The sequence below is a fragment of the Cynocephalus volans genome, chromosome 1, assembly GCF_027409185.1.
Source record: "Cynocephalus volans isolate mCynVol1 chromosome 1, mCynVol1.pri, whole genome shotgun sequence".
NCBI lineage: Eukaryota > Metazoa > Chordata > Mammalia > Dermoptera > Cynocephalidae > Cynocephalus > Cynocephalus volans.
This window is the reverse complement of record NC_084460.1, coordinates 295,594,573-295,613,181: the sequence shown is the minus strand read 5'-3', so window position 1 is coordinate 295,613,181 and position 18,609 is coordinate 295,594,573. Positions and strand designations below refer to the sequence as shown.

General features: G+C 39.1%; 2 protein-coding genes across 2 annotated transcripts in view; both read right to left on the bottom strand.

Annotated features, from left to right (window-relative positions):
• The window catches only part of LOC134372958 (UDP-glucuronosyltransferase 1-6), a 253,422-nt gene that overhangs the window by 150,317 nt on the left and 84,496 nt on the right, over positions 1-18,609 (bottom strand). The window lies entirely within an intron of this gene.
• On the bottom strand, positions 13,895-14,800 carry LOC134384222 (UDP-glucuronosyltransferase 1A8-like). Its single transcript, XM_063105806.1, has one exon. The coding sequence runs from the start codon at positions 14,798-14,800 to the stop codon at positions 13,895-13,897; it is 906 nt and encodes a 301-aa protein (XP_062961876.1).

Sequence of the window (18,609 nt, the reverse complement as noted above, 5' to 3'; positions counted from 1 at the left end):
ATACATGAAAAAATTTTAAACCAAATTTTAGCAAATCAAATCAAATAATATTTAAAAACATGTAATATATAAGCAGATTATACATGATAACCAAGTGGAGTTTATCTCAGAAAAGCAAGGCTGGCTTAACATTACAATATCCATCCAGATTGTACAGCCATGGTCATAGCAGCATTATTCACAATAGCCAAGATGCAAAAGCAGCCCAAGTTGTCCACTGACAGGTGCGTGGATAAGCAAAATGTGGTAAATATGTACAAAGAGATAGTATTCAGCCTTAAAAACAAAGGAAATTCTGACACTTGCTATAACAGAGATGAACTGTGAGGATACTATACTGGATGAAATTGGCCAATCACAGAAAGACAATTACTGGAGAATTCCACTTATATCAGGCATCTACAATACTCAAATTCATAAAAATCAAAGAATGGAATGGCAGGGCCAGGAACAGGGAGGAGGAGGCAACGGGGAATTACTGGTTCATGGATACAGATTTTCTGATGGGAAGATGAAAAGTTTTGGATGTGCATGGTAGTGATTGTTACAAAGCAGTGTGAATGACCTGATCCTTAACTGTACACTTACAAATGCTTAAGATGGTTCTCACTGATGGACAAAGTACAATAATGGTTACCAGAGGCTGGGAAGGGAAGGAGGGCAGGGGTTGGGTTCAGGGAGAAGAGATAGATCAATGGCACAAAGTGACATGTAGATGGCAAGCAGCAGCTCTGGTGCTCTCAGCTGACTAGAGCTGATACTATTGTATTCTATATTCCTAAATAGCTAGAAAAGAGAATCTTGACTGGAATCATCACAAAGAAGAAAAATACATGTTTAAGAACTGAGTAAGCTATCTACCCCTAAGTGAACCCTAAGTGAACCACTGCACACGATATGCATGTATTGAAACAATACAAGGTAGCCCACAAGTATGTACCAATAAAATAAATCAAAACAAAAAATGATTAAGTTGGCAAGTTTTATGTTATGTGAGTTTTACCTCAATTAAAATTTTAAATATCATCAAAAATAAACACAGAAATAAGTCAAAGTAGTACACCATAAAAATAAATAGAAAAAGTACAACAATGAAATCATCCCAATAGGAACAGAAAAAATATTTGACAAAATCCAAAATTCAGTCCTGATAAAAATTCTCAGCAAACTAAGAAAAGATGGGAAATTTCTCAACTGAATAAAGAGCATCTATGAAAAACCCACAGCTAACACTATGTTCAATGCTAAATGACTGAATGCTTTACTCCTCAGATTTGAGCCAAGTCAAGGATGGCTGCTCTCACCAGTTCTACTTGACATGGTTCTAGAGGTTCTATCCAGTGCAATCAGACAAGAAAAAGAAATAAAAAGCATCCAGATCCAAAAGAAAAGGTAATACTGTCTCATTCACAGACAACATGTTTCTCTAGGTAGAAATTCCAACAGAATCTAGAAAAATCCCCTCAACAAAGGGTAAATTTAGGATGGTGCCAAGATACAAAATAGATACTTAGAAATTGAAAACTACAAACTATTCATGAGAGATATTTTTTCAAAAGACCTAAATAAATAAAAGATGTATCTATTTCATGAATTGCATAACCCAATAAAAGGGATAAATCTGACAAAAGATGTGAAAGACTGTACACTGAAAACTAGAAAACATTGAAGAGATATCTAAAAAAGAACTAAATAAATAAAAAGATACATAATTTTTATAAATTGGATAACACAACATTTTTGAGATATTAGTTACCCCAAATAGATCTATGAATTCAATACACTCCCAACAAAACTCTCAGCAGACTTTTTGGTTGAAATTGGCAAATGGATTCTAAAGTCATATGGACCTATTCAAGACCTAGAAAAACCAAAACAACTTTGAAAAATTAAAGCTGGAGGGCTAATATTACCTCTTCCCAACACATCACAAAGCTGTACTAATCAAATATTTCAATAATAGATCAATGGCATAAAATACAAAGTCCAGAAATAAAAGCACAGATATATTGACAACAGGTTTTTTTTCTTTTTTTAAGTTTATTTACTTTTTTTTAACTGACAAATAAAAATTGTATGTATTTATACTGTTTTGATACACGTATACATTTGGAATGTCCAAATCAAGCTAATTAATGTCTTGATTACCTCACATAGTTATCCATTTTGTGGTAAGCACATTTAAAATCTGCTTTCTTAACAATTTTTAAATATACAACTTTCAACAATACAATGTTATTAACCATATATAGTCTACCCTGTTGTACAACAGATCTCCTGAATTTATTCCTCCTGTCTAACTGAAACTTTGTATCCATTGACCAACATCTCCCCAGTCCTCTCCCTACCAACCCCACCCCTGGTAACTACCATTCTACTCTCTGCTTCTGTGAGTTCTACTTTTAAAAATTCCGCATGTAAGTGAGATCACGCTGTATTTGTCTTTTGTGCCTGGCTTATTTCGTTTAGCATAATGTCCTCCAGGTTCATCCACAGTGTCACAAATGACAGGATATCCTTCTTTTTTAAGTCTGAATAGGATTCCATTACATATATATACCACATTTTCTGTATCCATTCATTTGTTGATGGACACAGGTTGATTTCGTATCTTGGCTATGGGGAATACTGTTGCAATAAACATGGGAGTGCAGATAGCTCTTCAACACAATATTTCACTTCCTTTGAATACATATCCAGCAGTGGCATTGCTGGACCATATGGAAGTTCTGTTTTTAATTTTTTGAGAGACCACCATACTGTTTTCCATAATGGCTGTACTAATTTACATTCACATCAACAGTGGGCTAGGGCTCCCTTTTCTCCACATCCTCGCCAACACTTGTCTCTTGTCTTTTTAGTAACAGCCATCCTAACCGGTATGAGGCAATATCTCATTATGGCTTTAATTTGTACTTTTTTTTTTTTTTCTTCCAAATTTTATTTTATTTTGTTTATGTACAATGTGGTTGATTATTGTGGCCCATTAGCGAAACCTCCCTCCCTCCTCCCTCTCCCGCCCCCTCCCAAAAATGTCCTTTATGTCCACTTGTCGTATCAACTTCAAGGAATTGTAATTCTTCTGTCTTCTTCCCTCCCCACTGCCCCGTTTTTTGTCTGTGTGTATTTATTTATTTATTTTTAGCTCCCACAAATAAGTGAGAACATGTGGTATTTCTCTTTCCGTGCCTGACTTGTTTCACTTAATATAATTCTCTCTACGTCCATCCATGTCGTTGCAGACAACAGATTTTTTTTAAAGGTGCTGAGGTAATTCAGTGGAGAAAAGGACAGTGTTTTCAACAATTGGATGTCCTTAAGCAAGATAGCAAGAAACACATTACCTTTGTGGTCTTCCTCCCAAAAACCTATCATCCCAGTCTAACCAAGATATAAAATCATCAGACAAACCCCAACTGAAGAACATTCTACAGAATGCCAGAACAGCCTTCCTCAAAACCAACAAGGTCATCAAAATCAGGAAAGTCTGAGAAACTGTCACTGTCCAGAGGAGCCTAAGGAGACATGATGACTAAATGTAATGTGGTATCCTGGATGGGATTCTGGAAAAGAGAAAGAATGTTCAGTAAAAACTAATGAAATCTGAGTAACATACAGAATTAGTTCATCATTCTCTATCATTATTGTGATGTGTGCCAGAGTAATATAAGATCGGATGTTGGGGCTGTGGTAAAGTGATGCCTTGTACACTTGCCAACTCGAAGTACCAGGAGGCAAAAGAGACAGGAGAGAGGGAAGACGCTGAACCACGGCCATTATGAGAGTTTCTGCAGAAAAGCAAGGCGTGGCCTTGTGATAAGTGTGAAGGTCAGTAAGTGTGCCATAGTTTATAAGATTAAAGAACTGGGGAAACTGGGGGCAGGGTAAATGGGAAATCTCAGTACTGTTTTGTGCATCCTTGCTGCAAATCTTAATCTATTCTAAAATAAGAAATTATTTTTAATAAATCAATCTACTGGGAGAAAATATTTGCACAGCATTTATCTGTTAAAGGACTTGCATCAAGAACATATAAAGAACTTCCAAAACACCATAATGAGAAAACAAAAAACAATATTTGAAATGGACAAAGATTTGAACACGCATTCGCCAAAGATATACAGATGGCAAACAGGCGCATGTAAAGACACTCAACATCACTAGTGGCCAAAGGAATCAAATGAACACCGCAACTTAAAATACACACCCTTTAGAATCGCTAAAGTGAAAAAGACTGATAATTACAAGTGTTCATGAGTATGTGGAAGACCTGGACCTGTCACATGTTGCTGGTGGGACTGCACAGTGGAACAACCACTTGGGGATACTGTTCTTAAACAGAGAAAGATACATCTATCATATAACCCAGCTATTCCATTCCTACGAATTTACCCATGAGAAAAGAAAGCATACTTCCTGTATTGTTTATATTTTTAGATATTTCTCCAAAGAATATATACAAGTATCACTGACAAGAATCACATGAAAACATGCTGAACATTAACAGTCATTAGGGAAATGGAAATGAAAACAACGAGATGGCAGTTCATACCAACTAACATGGTTATAAATTTTTTTTTAATGAAAAATAGCAAGTGCTGGCATAGATGTGGACACACTGGAACCCTCATACCTCTAGTAGGAATGTGAAATGGTACAGCCACTGTGAAAAACAGTTCATTGGTTCCTCAACAATTTAAACAGAGTAATACCATATTATCCAAAAATTACACTCCTGGGTATATACTTCAAAGAAGTGAAAATGTCTTCAAACAAAACCGTGTACACAAATGCCCATAGCAACACTATTGACAACAGCCAAAATATAGCAACCCAAATGTCCAACTGAAGAATGATAAACAAAACGTTGTATGTTCAGGCAATGGAATATTATTCAGCCATAAAAAGAAATGAAGTTCTGATACATGCTAAAATGAGGGCGAACCTCGAAAACATGTTACGTGAAGAAGGCAGACACAAAAAGCCATGTAACATATGATTTTCATTACATGAAATATCCAGAATAGGCAAATCCATAGAGACAGAGAGCAGGTAGGGGTTGCCCAGGTCAGGGGAAGGGACCGTGAGAAATGACTTCTTTCAGGGCATGTGAGTTTTTATGGGGGTGATGAATGTTCTAGAACAAGAGAGTGGTGATAGTACACAACGTTGGGAGTGTACTAATGCCACTGAATTGCAGGCTTTAAAATGGCAACTCTTTATTTTATGTGTATTTTACCACAATAAAAAGAAATGGTGCAGCCACTCCGAAACACAGTCTGGCCGTTCCTCAAATGATTAACTGTACAGTTACCGCACAGCCCAGCAATTCCACACCTAGGTGTATACCCAAGAGAAGTAAGAACAAATGTCCACACAACTTGCACACGAGTGTTCACAGCAGCTTTATTCATAATAACCAAGAAGTGCAAACAAAACTGTCCATCAGCTAATGAGTAGATGCATAAAGTGTCATTTATCCACAGAACGGAATATTATCAGCTATAAAAAGTTATGCTGTAACACAAATCAACCCAGAAAATCTTATGTGAAGAGAAAAAAATGAGCCACATTTTGTGTGATTCCATTGCTCTGAAATATCCAGAACAGGTTAGTCCATAGAGACAGAATATAGATTAATTGTGGCAGTGGTAGGGGCACGAAAAAATGAGGAGTGATAACAGGAATGGGTATATCTGGGCTATGAATGAAAATGTTCCAAAGTTGACTGCGGTAACGGTTGTACAAATCAGTGAATACAATAACCATGGAAATGAGTGAACGTATTGCTAGGTGAATTATACCTCAATAAAGTCTTCAAAAAAAAACAAACAAACCCAGCATTTGATAACACCAATAGTCAGGGTTCAAACCCTGTACTGTCCACAAGACTAACCCCCCTCCACCAAAAAAAAAAAAAAAACAATATCTAATCTCATTCTCCTGGAGTTGCCTAAATTATTAATCAGCCACGTTTCGAGTCTTTGGGATACTCACGTTGAATATATTATTTTAACCTAACTCATCCAGCATTTACCCACTTTCTAGGTAACTAACTATTAACAAAAGGCTGACAAAGGTTCCACATGTCTGGTAATCTCCAAGATAACTAGTCATAAAGATAAACACAGGGTTGTGAAAGAGAAAAGAACAGTAGAGGCTTTGTGGTCATTGTCCTAAGCCATGTATTTTTAAGTGTCTATTAAGAATGACTTGGCATTTTGTGGTTTCGTTTCCATGACTTACCTAGAATCAAACCTCAGTTCGATCAAAAAATGTTGAGATTTCACCTTGAATGAGCATAGCTTGTAGAGAACCCTGGAAGGGAACGGCTGAGAGGATCCTTGCCGGCCCTCATAACAGCTGGCAGGGGGTCTTGCTGGGTAGATGTCACTGAAACTCACTTGGCACCTATTCACATTAGAGATTCTCAACTTCAGCACAACTGACATCTGGGGCCAGATAGTTCTTTCTTTGGAAAGGGTGGGTGTGTGGATATTTCTTAAGCATTGCGGGATTTTTAACAGCATCCTTGGCCTCTACATATTAGATGACAGGATCAACCCATCACCAAACTTTAGCGTCAGCAAAAATATCTCCAGATGTTTACCCCTGGGACAAAATCATACCCATCTGAAAACTAGTATGTAGATTCTGGAACACAAGAGAAGGAAACTTGGGGAAAAAAAACTAGTCCTGCGGAACTGAGATCAAGTTTTCTGGGAAAATGCTCCCCCAGGAATGATACAAGAAATCCACGTTGTTCGTATCACCTTGCAGAGAGACAGTCTCAGCCCTGTTGATCCACGGTCCAAGGAAGAGAGGCGTAGGGCCATAGTCTCCCCTGATAGTCCACTAAGCACTGTCACACGCTGTCCATTTCCCGTTTGACCGCAAAAACACTCCAATGGCCCTGCTCATAATAAAATATGAAGCTAAATTATCTTATAAACTTGAGGTATTTTGACACCTGAGCTCACAAAGAGAAAAGAGGTTAGCCACGGGATGGAGGGAGCTGAACTATTAGAAAGAAAGACAACGTAGAGAGTGTCTCAGCACCTGGCCTGGATTCGAGCCCCTATGGCAGAGGAGAAGGGCCTCAACAGAAAGGCTCTTTTCTCATACAAGACTGTGCGAGACTCTGGGGAAGAAGTGAGGACCCCAGCGGCACACAAAAGGGTGCAGAGGCACCTGCGGGGATCTGGCACAAGCGGAACCATTGGGGACAGATGACAATGCGCACAGGGGTGATGAGAAGGCCCTGACAGGGCTGGGCTATGTGGTTCTAGAACATCTGGGGCTGCCTCATGGCCCAGCCTCTGCAGTTCTCACAGCAGAAATACCAGCCAGGTGGCCAAAGGTTTTCTCCAAGGGCCAAGCTGGGCAGAAACACGGGCAGCCTCTGAGGTGGCTCAGTCCCTCCTTGGGCAGAGGACGTGGTTGAGGCTGCGATCATCGTGACACTGACTTGGGTGGAAGTTGCAGTGACATCGCTGGACTCTCCCACTCGGGCATTCCTGGGAGCCCAGAGGTCACCCTGAGAAAGGCTGTGCATCAGAGCCTTCTGCCAGGAATGTCCACCTAGCTATGGTTTTCAAAAGGCTTTGCACAAATTTTTTTGAAATTTATGAATATGTGTTATACAGATGGGCCAACCGTTACTTATAAAAAATGTTCCCCAATTTGATAGGAAAAATTCTATTGCATTGTTTATTAAACTGAATTCATGAATAATCTGAAGTACATATAATTCTTAGACTATTTCTGAAGTTAAATGTTTTTTCCAATTTTTATTAGCCATTTGTGCTGTGTTTACTTTACATATTGCCTAATTTTGTATTTGGCTAACACTGATGACATTTTTTAAAGCTCTAAATCAGGGCTTTATTTTTCATGATACATGCTGTATCTACTTTTAAAAACTTGTTGAGGTGAAGTCACATAACATAAAATTAACCATTTTAAAGCGAATATTTCAGTAGTGTTTAGTACATTCACAATGTCCTGCAACCACCATCTCTCTCTGCTCCAAAGGAGCAGTTAACGCTTCTCCATCTCTTTTTGGCCATATGGCACAGGGCAGATTTCTCTTGTGTAGTATTTGAGCTCCCTCAAAAGCAAACTGACTTCTGGCACCAGCACCACAATTTCACGTTCCCTGGCAATGAGATCCTCAACTATGTCCTTCATACTAAGCCAGTGGCTTCCATCTTAAGGGACCACCAGCAGCTTGTCACCTACAACCACACCCCCAAAGTTCTAAGAAGAAAACACCTGCAGAAACTCTCTGAAATGCACCAAGAAGACAGGCCATCCTGGAGGGAGTTAAAGTAACAACAGTAATATATAGTTTACATGCCCTAAACCACAGGGCTGCTAGATCTATCCCCTAAACCAACCTCTGCTTTTCACACACCCCGCTACTTCTCCCTTGCTCTGAATCTTTCCCTTTGACATAAAATAACCTAAATTAATATTTAACCATTTTTTAGCACACAGCTAACTTGGACCAATTAGGCCTCTTGTCAACTTTCTCCTGAGCTTCTACTGTTCTCTTCATCTCCACCCATCTGCCTCTCCCCCTCTGAAGGGTCAGAGCACCAGTGGGAGGACAACCCTGTGCCCACAGCCCTCTGATCTGAACTCTCTGGGCTCCTCCTTGTTCTTGATGTCCATGGATGAAGAGCTGTCAGTGCTTTTCCACTTTCTTTTCAAGACAGAAAGGAACCATTAACTTCACACATGACAGATTCAAGATTCAAAATACCACAATGGAGCCATCCACACCATGGCTGGATTAAAAAGTGCACTGCAGGAGTCCTTGTGGGCCCAGGAGGAGTTGAGATAACTTCTCACCCTCACAGTTATTGTAAGTTTTCTCTTGAATGCAGCTGAATCTAGTCCTAATGGATATATTTGCCAAGAACACAATTTCCAATTTCAATGTGGTTGGGAGTGCGAGTTATAGTGTCAGCCTGCCCCTTCCTAGCTAGGTGACCCCACTGCTCTGTGCCTTAATCCCCACATCTGTTACATGGGGACTGCACCACTACTCCCCAACCACACCCCCCAGTTCTGATGCAAGAATTAGTTGGGTTAATCCACCTTCATCCTGAGGACAGGTCCCGTAGTGGGACCCCGTTGGCTATGATCAGGCAGCTGGGTTTTCTGGTATGAACTGAGGGCCACTCTGTGGGCCAAAAAGTACTTCCTGAAAAATCTCAATGAGCAAAGGATCAAGGCCTGTCCTGTGAACAAGAGAAGAAAAGAAGAAGCAAACGGGGAATAAAAAGATGGAAAAATAAAAGAGGGAAGAAAACGTAGAACCATGAACAGTGTGAAAGCAGCAGGATACAGGGTATTCAGATGTCAGCAACTGCCCTACCCAGAGGCTGAAACATGGAGAAGGTGGCTCTAGAAGTAGGATCCTGACTCCTGCAGAGCACTTTCTGCCTTACAAAACAATGGCCCGATGTCTTGGTTTCTAGGGCTGTCTTCACAAAGTACCACAGACCAGGTGTCCTAAACAGCTCTGTACGTGGGAAGTCTTACACCAACGTGACAGCAGAGGTGGTCCCCTCCGAGGCTGTGAGGGAGAATCTGCTCCAGGCCTCTGCCTTAGTGTCTGGTGGCAATCTGTGCTGTCAGCCCAATCTCTCCCTTCATCTCCACAAACAATTCTCACTGTGTGCGGGTCTATGTTCAAATTTCCCCTTGTTCTGACGACACCAGTGCTATTGGATTAGAACTCGACTTAAAGACCTCATCCTGACTTGTTACATCTACAATGATGCTATTTCCACATGAGGTCACATTCCGAGGTACTGGCGGTTAGGACTTCAATGTGTCTATTGGGGGGACACAACGCAACCCGTATGACCCACCTGTCGTGCAATATACACCCCAGAATGCAGGGTCTGCCGTCCTTCTACAGGTGGGAAACTGAGGCCTGCTGCCTAAGGGAAGGACATTTTTTTAACTCATGCAGCTTCAAATGAATAATAAAATTGGCTACTCCTAGATCAGTTGTTCTCAAATGTTTTATGGTCAGAACCCCTCCATGCTCAAAAGCTCTTATTTATGTGGGTTATGTCCATACAAATGAATTATTTTACAAAATAAAACTGACATGTTTTAAAAATATATCCTCATTAATTTATCTAAAATAACAATAAGTCCATTATAAGTTAATATAAATATTTTTATTAAAAATAACTGTATTTTAAAAAATAAATAAAAATTTGTCAGACTAGTGACATTGCTTTACATTTCAGCAAGTCTCTTCAATGTCTGGCTTCCTAGGTAAGAGGAAGACTCTCCTATGTGCTTCTTCCTTCAACCTGTTACAATATCACATACCATGTGGCCTCTAGAAAGTCTGCTGTACTCTCAAGAGAAGATGAGAGTGGAAAGAGCAAATAATGTCTTAGCACTAATATGGAAACAGTCGGACCTCACACACAGCCAAAAGTATCTCAGGGATTCCCCAGCATTGCGGACACACTTTAAGAACCGGTGTTCTACATTACGGATTAGGAAATGTTTTCTGTAAAGGACCAAATATTTATTATTTGATCTCTTTGGTAATGACTCAACTCTACTATAGTAGCAGGAGCGCAACCACAGACAACACTGAACAAAAGGGCATGTCTGTGTACCAGTAGAACTTTATTGGTAAAATCAGGAGTAGGTTACACTGGCCCAAGTGCTATAGTGTCCCAACTGCTGCTCTAGATGATGACAGAAACCAGGATGTCAACTCTGCCCCAGACGTCCACATGGCTTAGTCCTCCTTTCATTCCAGGTTTGGTCAGTGTCATCTAAAGAGATCTGCCCTGACCAACACCTTAAGAAATAGCCCAGCCCATCACTCTGAAACCCCCCACCTTATTCTTCACCATCTAACCTATTGTTTATTTATTATGTGTCTTGTCCAACTAATGGAGCACCCTGAGGGCAGAAACTATGTTGTCTTGTTCTCTGCTGGATCCCCAGTGTCTAGACGCATGCTTGGCATTTAACAGACCTCAGTGAATGTTTCCAGAATGAATGAACAAGCTGTTGTTTGCTTATGCACTGAATTCTCACACTTCATTTTCATTTTCCTTTCAGCTGGTGGGATTCAGTGAGGAAACGGGGACACTTAAAGCACCATGAGTTCCTTTTTGAGAAGGTGGTCATCAGCTCTATTTACACGTGTATAAGGAAAGCAAATGCCTTTCTTTTAATATAGGACTCTACCCTCACAACACAGAACCAGAATTCTGGGACCACATGTGTGCAGATTTTCTCCCTCACTGACCAATTCTCCAGCACCAGCTGGGTTCAATCCAATTCTGACACTAACCAGAGTTCGTGCAGACCCCAAAGGTTAAGGCCTCCATCCCACAGACTGTCCACACTTCAGAAAACAATTTCAAGGAGTAGCTACGCAGGTTACACACACTTCTGGGTGTGGAGTCTAGGCTGTCCCAGTGAGAGGAAATTCCCAGAATCATGAGAATAGACCCACCCAGAGCTAGTCACGCACATCAGAACCCGCTAACGTGAGGCCTGCCAGGCCACACCTTTGGCACTGCACACAACCTGGGGCCCAAGAAATGAGAAGCCGGAGGAAGAGAGGTAAAGGAGCCATTGAAAATGCATAGTCTGTTTCTAGTAAAATAATAGACTGACATAACACACCATGTGTTTCACCTGAATATAGTGACTGTGCATCTCCCAGGAATCTCACCTTGTATTTGTCAAGACTTTTTTAATCACAAGAGACCAAATCCCAGTGAAGGGGGCTTCAATAGCCATGTTATTCAATAATGTTTACAGCTATATGCTCCAATAAAGCAAAGTAAGTGGTATAAACATTTCAGCAGGGAATTATTTGCAGATGATACTGTACACCTAATAAATCTTACAAACTAATGAGAGAAATCAGTGATATACCTACATAAAAGATAAATGTGTAAAATCTAATTTACTTTAATTTTAATGTATTTTAATTACCAATAACCAGTATAAAATGGAAGTGGAAAAATTGTCCTTCACACAGTAGTTTCAAAAGTAACAACATGCCTGGGAATAAATTTTAATAGCAAAGATAAAATGTTTATATAATGCGCAAAATGTTATTGAAGGACATTAAACAAAATGTGAATAAATAAAAAGGGAAACATATATTTGAATAGCAAGACTTAATAGCAAAAGCATGACAATCTTTCTAGAATTAACAGTGACATTTAATTTAATATTAACAGAGCCCTAATGACTTGTTTTTATTTTTTGGAACTAGACAAAACAATTTAAATTTTTTCAAAGATAATAAGTTTTAAGAATACCAAGAGAACTTAAAAGAAAACAACATCAATTATGGCATTTGCCTTCCCAATATTCAAACTTACTACAGAGCTCACGTAATCAAAATGTGGTAGTGGTGCATGAATAGATAAGTTAGTGGGAAAAAATTATGAGATCATAAGCAGATGGAAAGAAATGATGATATTTAAAATATGATGAAGATGCGTTTCCATTCGATGACTGAAGAATGGATTTTTACTAAATGGTGTTGGGACAATGAACTATCCATTGAGGAAAGAATAAATTTAGATCCTTAAACCATATAGATTGATATTCTCACTGTAAGAAATACTGTCGACATTAGAAGAACTGAAAACACTAAAACATAATATTAAGAATGTGTTCATATATTTCACGTTGGGGAAGACCCAACAAAGTCAAAATAAAGAAACCATTAAAGAAAAAACTCCCAATTTACTCCCGAAAAGTGAAAATCCTATATGGCTGAAGAGGAAGAAGACTCAAGGAAGAAAGAATTCCAGCACGTGTGAAAAACTAACTGTTAATATTCCTAATACTCAAGAGGATTATAGCAGTTAGTTATAAAAAGACAAACAGCCCTATAAAAAATGGTTAAAGAATGTGAATATTTACCTCACAAGAAGACATGCAAAAGGCCAGAAATATATGTATTTATGTATTGGCGATTGCATTTTCTCTAGTGAATTACATAGGCTCATATTATCATAGAAAGAAAAGAAAAACTGAAGCAGCTACACAGAATTTTGTTGCCCAGAAAATAAAATTTAAATGCTTCCCAACATCTGAAGCTGAGGAGGGTATAGAAAAACTAAAATTCTCATATACTGATGACCAAACTGTGAGAATCCTCAATATTTTGAAAGCAACATGTAAAATTTATTAAAATCTAATATGTGCATACCATTTATCCCAGCAATCCTATTCCGAGGACTCTGGCCATTGAGATAACAGCAAGAATATGGAAATACATGAAAGTGAAGAAGTAACTAAGAATGTAAGTACACTCCTTTCATAAAAGCAAAAAATGGAAAAAGCCTGTTTCAATACTTGTTGGTTGAAAAAACAACAGTGCATTCAGCATAAGACTTCTATGCACTTGTTGAGAGAGCAAGTCACATCTGTTGCATGCTGGCCTATGAACATTTCTATAATCAACTGGTAAGAGGAAAATGCAAGGGAAAGAATAATATGTCCAGCCAGACACTAGATTTTATTTTCATAAAATAGGTGGGAGAAGGTACAACAGACACCAAAAAATTCAGAACATTGGAAAATGCTAAGAGCTTTTCCCTGCAGGGGTAGCACAGGATTACCAAAAAGGAAGATTTCATTTCTTAATGTGTTTTTCAGTATATTTCTAAAACAGTATTCAAAATGCAGCCTGAAGATGAAATACAGTTATGCCAATGGTATACACATACATGTCAATGAGGGCAGCTTTAGAAAATGTGCCAGCCCACAATCAAATGGATTGGCTCTAAATAATTCATTAAACCAAAAACAAATACCAACTGTGACACCTATAAATGACAAATCTCACCTCAGTAAGGAATCTCTTTGTTCAAGGGCCAAGCCACATTATTCTTCGTGTGCTAAAGAAGGGATAACTCACCTGAGGCAGTGGCTTGCAGGGACTGCAGTTGATGCCACCAACAAAGAAAATGTTGGGCATCACAGGTCTGGGATATTCCAAAACAAAGTCAGTTCGTAACAACCAAATGGATGTGTGGCTGAAGAGATCAGATGCTGTCACAGGTGTCTGGAGAATTTCAGAGGCAATGTCTGAGGCACTTTTGAAAAGAATGGGGCAAAATAATTGCTCCTCCAAGTGGAAAATGTAGTTCCGTACTCTCTCTTTGAAGGTCATGACATCTGAGAACCCTGAGAAAAATCTGGGAATGTAAGAAAGAGGACTGGGGCTCTGTGTACCTTCTTCAAGAAAATGGCAAAGTATTACCCTGGCGAAGACCACAGATGGGAGTGAAAAATATCTGGCAACAATCAAGCCACACATGTCAAATGGATCCAGGAAAATTGCATCAAAAGAACTCTCTTTCAAGTATTCTATTAATTTCCTGTCATTAAACAAACTCCTACAATGTGAAAATAACAATTCAAAAAAACTCCTGACTGAACTCATGAGCACAGAAAATACACTTTGTGCTGGAGTTTTCCAGTGATCATTGGCAAAAGCCATGAACTTGTGATCCAAATCCTCCAGAGTGTAAGAAGTTGAATAAGTCTTTACTGTCCAATTCGACAATTTTCCCAGGTGCCAACTCACCCCTGGCATGACTATGACCACCTCATGGCCTCTATCCATGAGCTTCTCCACAACCGAACGCATGGTAAACCAGTGGCTCCCATCCATGGGCATCACCAGCAGCTTGCCTGCCTCGGCCAGGCCATCTGTCAGCAGCAAACACACACACAGAGGGAGGGGGCTGGTCACAATTGCAGGAGCCATCACGTACCTGCAGCCCAGAGCAATCGCACTGCTTGGATCCTAAGCCCGTGTGACCCAGCAGGAGGAAGAAGTACAGGCACAAAACCTGCCCAATAAAAGGGCGTGTATTCCCACATTCATAAAAAATATCACTCACTGCCAGTGATTTACCCAGAAGAACAATAATGAGTGAGCAACATTTGTTGACATACATACTTCTGCAGTTTCCAGACAAGAGTAGATTGTGACCTTTCCTTGTGGAGAAATCATGCCTGTACTGCAATGTGAGCTTACAGGCAGATTACTAAGCAATGCTTTTGGATTTGAGGACTCAGACAAATAAAAAGGAAAGTAAATTTGACTAAAGCGTGTACATCTGGCATTTCTCCCAGGGAAAATTTGGGTTTTATTATCACGCTACCAAAGCCTCCTTGTCCAGAAAGGGATTGGCATCCCAGGTTCCAAGGAAAGATTTAAGAACCTCAGCACTGACCTCTCCCCTGGCAGCGGGGTTGCTGTTGACAAGCGTCGCCGCCATGCAAAGGCGTTGAGGCTTGTCTGTTCCATTTCCACGAGGATTCTAGTTCCATGTCCGAATCCTCTGAAATGTTGAAATAAGACTGACAACCCACCTATGTGGAACATTCCAGGGGTTTGAAGACATGTGACTGTCATCTACAGTACTTTAAGTTGCTATCCCTAGACATGTCATTGTGCAGTGGGGAGTCACCTGCCCGATGCTTGCCAGAGCACTCTGCACAGACGCCTCCCTCTCCTCTGTGACTCCACATTCTAAACAGGGGTTCACACCTCTGCTGGGGCTTGTCCCAGTTGGTCAGTGCCCCCCACCACAAATCTGCATATGTGTCCCCACACTCTCCTGAGCTCTCCTTGAGGTCGGGGGATGTGCCTTTTTCGTGTTTTCACTCTCCTTCCACAGTACCCACACTATGCCTTACACACAGAAAGTACAAGAAGAATTTTTGTGGCATTGGACTGAACTACATTATGCAGGGTTTCTAGATTCCTTCATGGGCAAGCCCAATGGTAAAGGTCAGCTCACAGTCTGAGGAGCATTCACTGAAGGATTCCACAGTCAACCTAGAGGCATAATCCCTGTTAGGAGCATAAATGAGATGGCTCCCTCCAGAACACCTTATTGATAGATACATCTTTAGTCGCCATTTATCTTGGTGGCTGGGGCACATTCAGAAGGTTTTCTTTGAAATCTCAAAATGGCAGTGAGTGATCCACCTGCCCCAGAGGCTTTCTTCAAGTAGAAATAAATGAAATGGAAACTAGAAAAACAGGAGAGAAAATCAATGAAACCAAAACCTGGTTCTTGAAGATCAATTAAGTTGATAAAGTTCTAGCCAAACTGATCAGGAAAAAGAAAGAAAGAAAGAAAGAAATCACCAATATCAGTAATGGGAGAGGTAATATCCCTTTGGATTCTGCTAATATAAAAGTGACAATATCACAAACAAGTTTGTGTGAACAGATTCTGCAACATAGATGAAGTGGACAAATTCCTTAAAAGACATGAACTACCAGGGTTTACACAAGAACAAATAAACAACCTGAATAGAAATAAACTATATCTTTTACAGTAAACTAAATTTGTAATTAAAACTTTCCTGCATATAAAACATCAAGCCCAAATGACTTTACTGATGAACTCTACCAAACATTAATATAAGAAATACTACCAATTCCCCACAATGTATGCCAGGAAATGGAAGGGAAGATCCTAATATATTCCAGGAGAGCAGTATTACTACAACACAAAACCAGTGAAAGACATGACAGGAATGCAAAACTGCAGGTCCTCATGACCATACATGAAAAAATTTTAAACCAAATTTTAGCAAATCAAATCAAATAATATTTAAAAACATGTAATATATAAGCAGATTATACATGATAACCAAGTGGAGTTTATCTCAGAAAAGCAAGGCTGGCTTAACATTACAATATCCATCCAGATTGTACAGCCATGGTCATAGCAGCATTATGCACAATAGCCAAGATGCAAAAGCAGCCCAAGTTGTCCACTGACAGGTGCGTGGATAAGCAAAATGTGGGAAATATGTACAAAGAGATAGTATTCAGCCTTAAAAACAAAGGAAATTCTGACACTTGCTATAACAGAGATGAACTGTGAGGATACTATACTGGATGAAATTGGCCAATCACAGAAAGACAATTACTGGAGAATTCCACTTATATCAGGCATCTACAATACTCAAATTCATAAAAATCAAAGAATGGAATGGCAGGGCCAGGAACAGGGAGGAGGAGGCAACGGGGAATTACTGGTTCATGGATACAGATTTTCTGATGGGAAGATGAAAAGTTTTGGATGTGCATGGTAGTGATTGTTACAAAGCAGTGTGAATGACCTGATCCTTAACTGTACACTTACAAATGCTTAAGATGGTTCTCACTGATGGACAAAGTACAATAATGGTTACCAGAGGCTGGGAAGGGAAGGAGGGCAGGGGTTGGGTTCAGGGAGAAGAGATAGATCAATGGCACAAAGTGACATGTAGATGGCAAGCAGCAGCTCTGGTGCTCTCAGCTGACTAGAGCTGATACTATTGTATTCTATATTCCTAAATAGCTAGAAAAGAGAATCTTGACTGGAATCATCACAAAGAAGAAAAATACATGTTTAAGAACTGAGTAAGCTATCTACCCCTAAGTGAACCCTAAGTGAACCACTGCACATGATATGCATGTATTGAAACAATACAAGGTAGCCCACAAGTATGTACCAATAAAATAAATCAAAACAAAAAATGATTAAGTTGGCAAGTTTTATGTTACGTGAGTTTTACCTCAATTAAAATTTTAAATATCATCAAAAATAAACACAGAAATAAGTCAAAGTAGTACACCATAAAAATAAATAGAAAAAGTACAACAATGAAATCATCCCAATAGGAACAGAAAAAATATTTGACAAAATCCAAAATTCAGTCCTGATAAAAATTCTCAGCAAACTAAGAAAAGATGGGAAATTTCTCAACTGAATAAAGAGCATCTATGAAAAACCCACAGCTAACACTATGTTCAATGCTAAATGACTGAATGCTTTACTCCTCAGATTTGAGCCAAGTCAAGGATGGCTGCTCTCACCAGTTCTACTTGACACGGTTCTAGAGGTTCTATCCAGTGCAATCAGACAAGAAAAAGAAATAAAAAGCATCCAGATCCAAAAGAAAAGGTAATACTGTCTCATTCACAGACAACATGTTTCTCTAGGTAGAAATTCCAACAGAATCTAGAAAAATCCCCTCAACAAAGGGTAAATTTAGGATGGTGCCAAGATACAAAATAGATACTTAGAAATTGAAAACTACAAACTATTCATGAGAGATATTTTTTCAAAAGACCTAAATAAATAAAAGATGTATCTATTTCATGAATTGCATAACCCAATAAAAGGGATAAATCTGACAAAAGATGTGAAAGACTGTACACTGAAAACTAGAAAACATTGAAGAGATATCTAAAAAAGAACTAAATAAATAAAAAGATACATAATTTTTATAAATTGGATAACACAACATTTTTGAGATATTAGTTACCCCAAATAGATCTATGAATTCAATACACTCCCAACAAAACTCTCAGCAGACTTTTTGGTTGAAATTGGCAAATGGATTCTAAAGTCATATGGACCTATTCAAGACCTAGAAAAACCAAAACAACTTTGAAAAATTAAAGCTGGAGGGCTAATATTACCTCTTCCCAACACATCACAAAGCTGTACTAATCAAATATTTCAATAATAGATCAATGGCATAAAATACAAAGTCCAGAAA

What these genes read in the sequence shown, in the direction of transcription:
- LOC134384222 (XM_063105806.1), bottom strand. Translation starts at nt 14,800, where the DNA reads ATGGCTCCTGCAATTGTGACCAGCCCCCTCCCTCTGTGTGTGTGTTTG.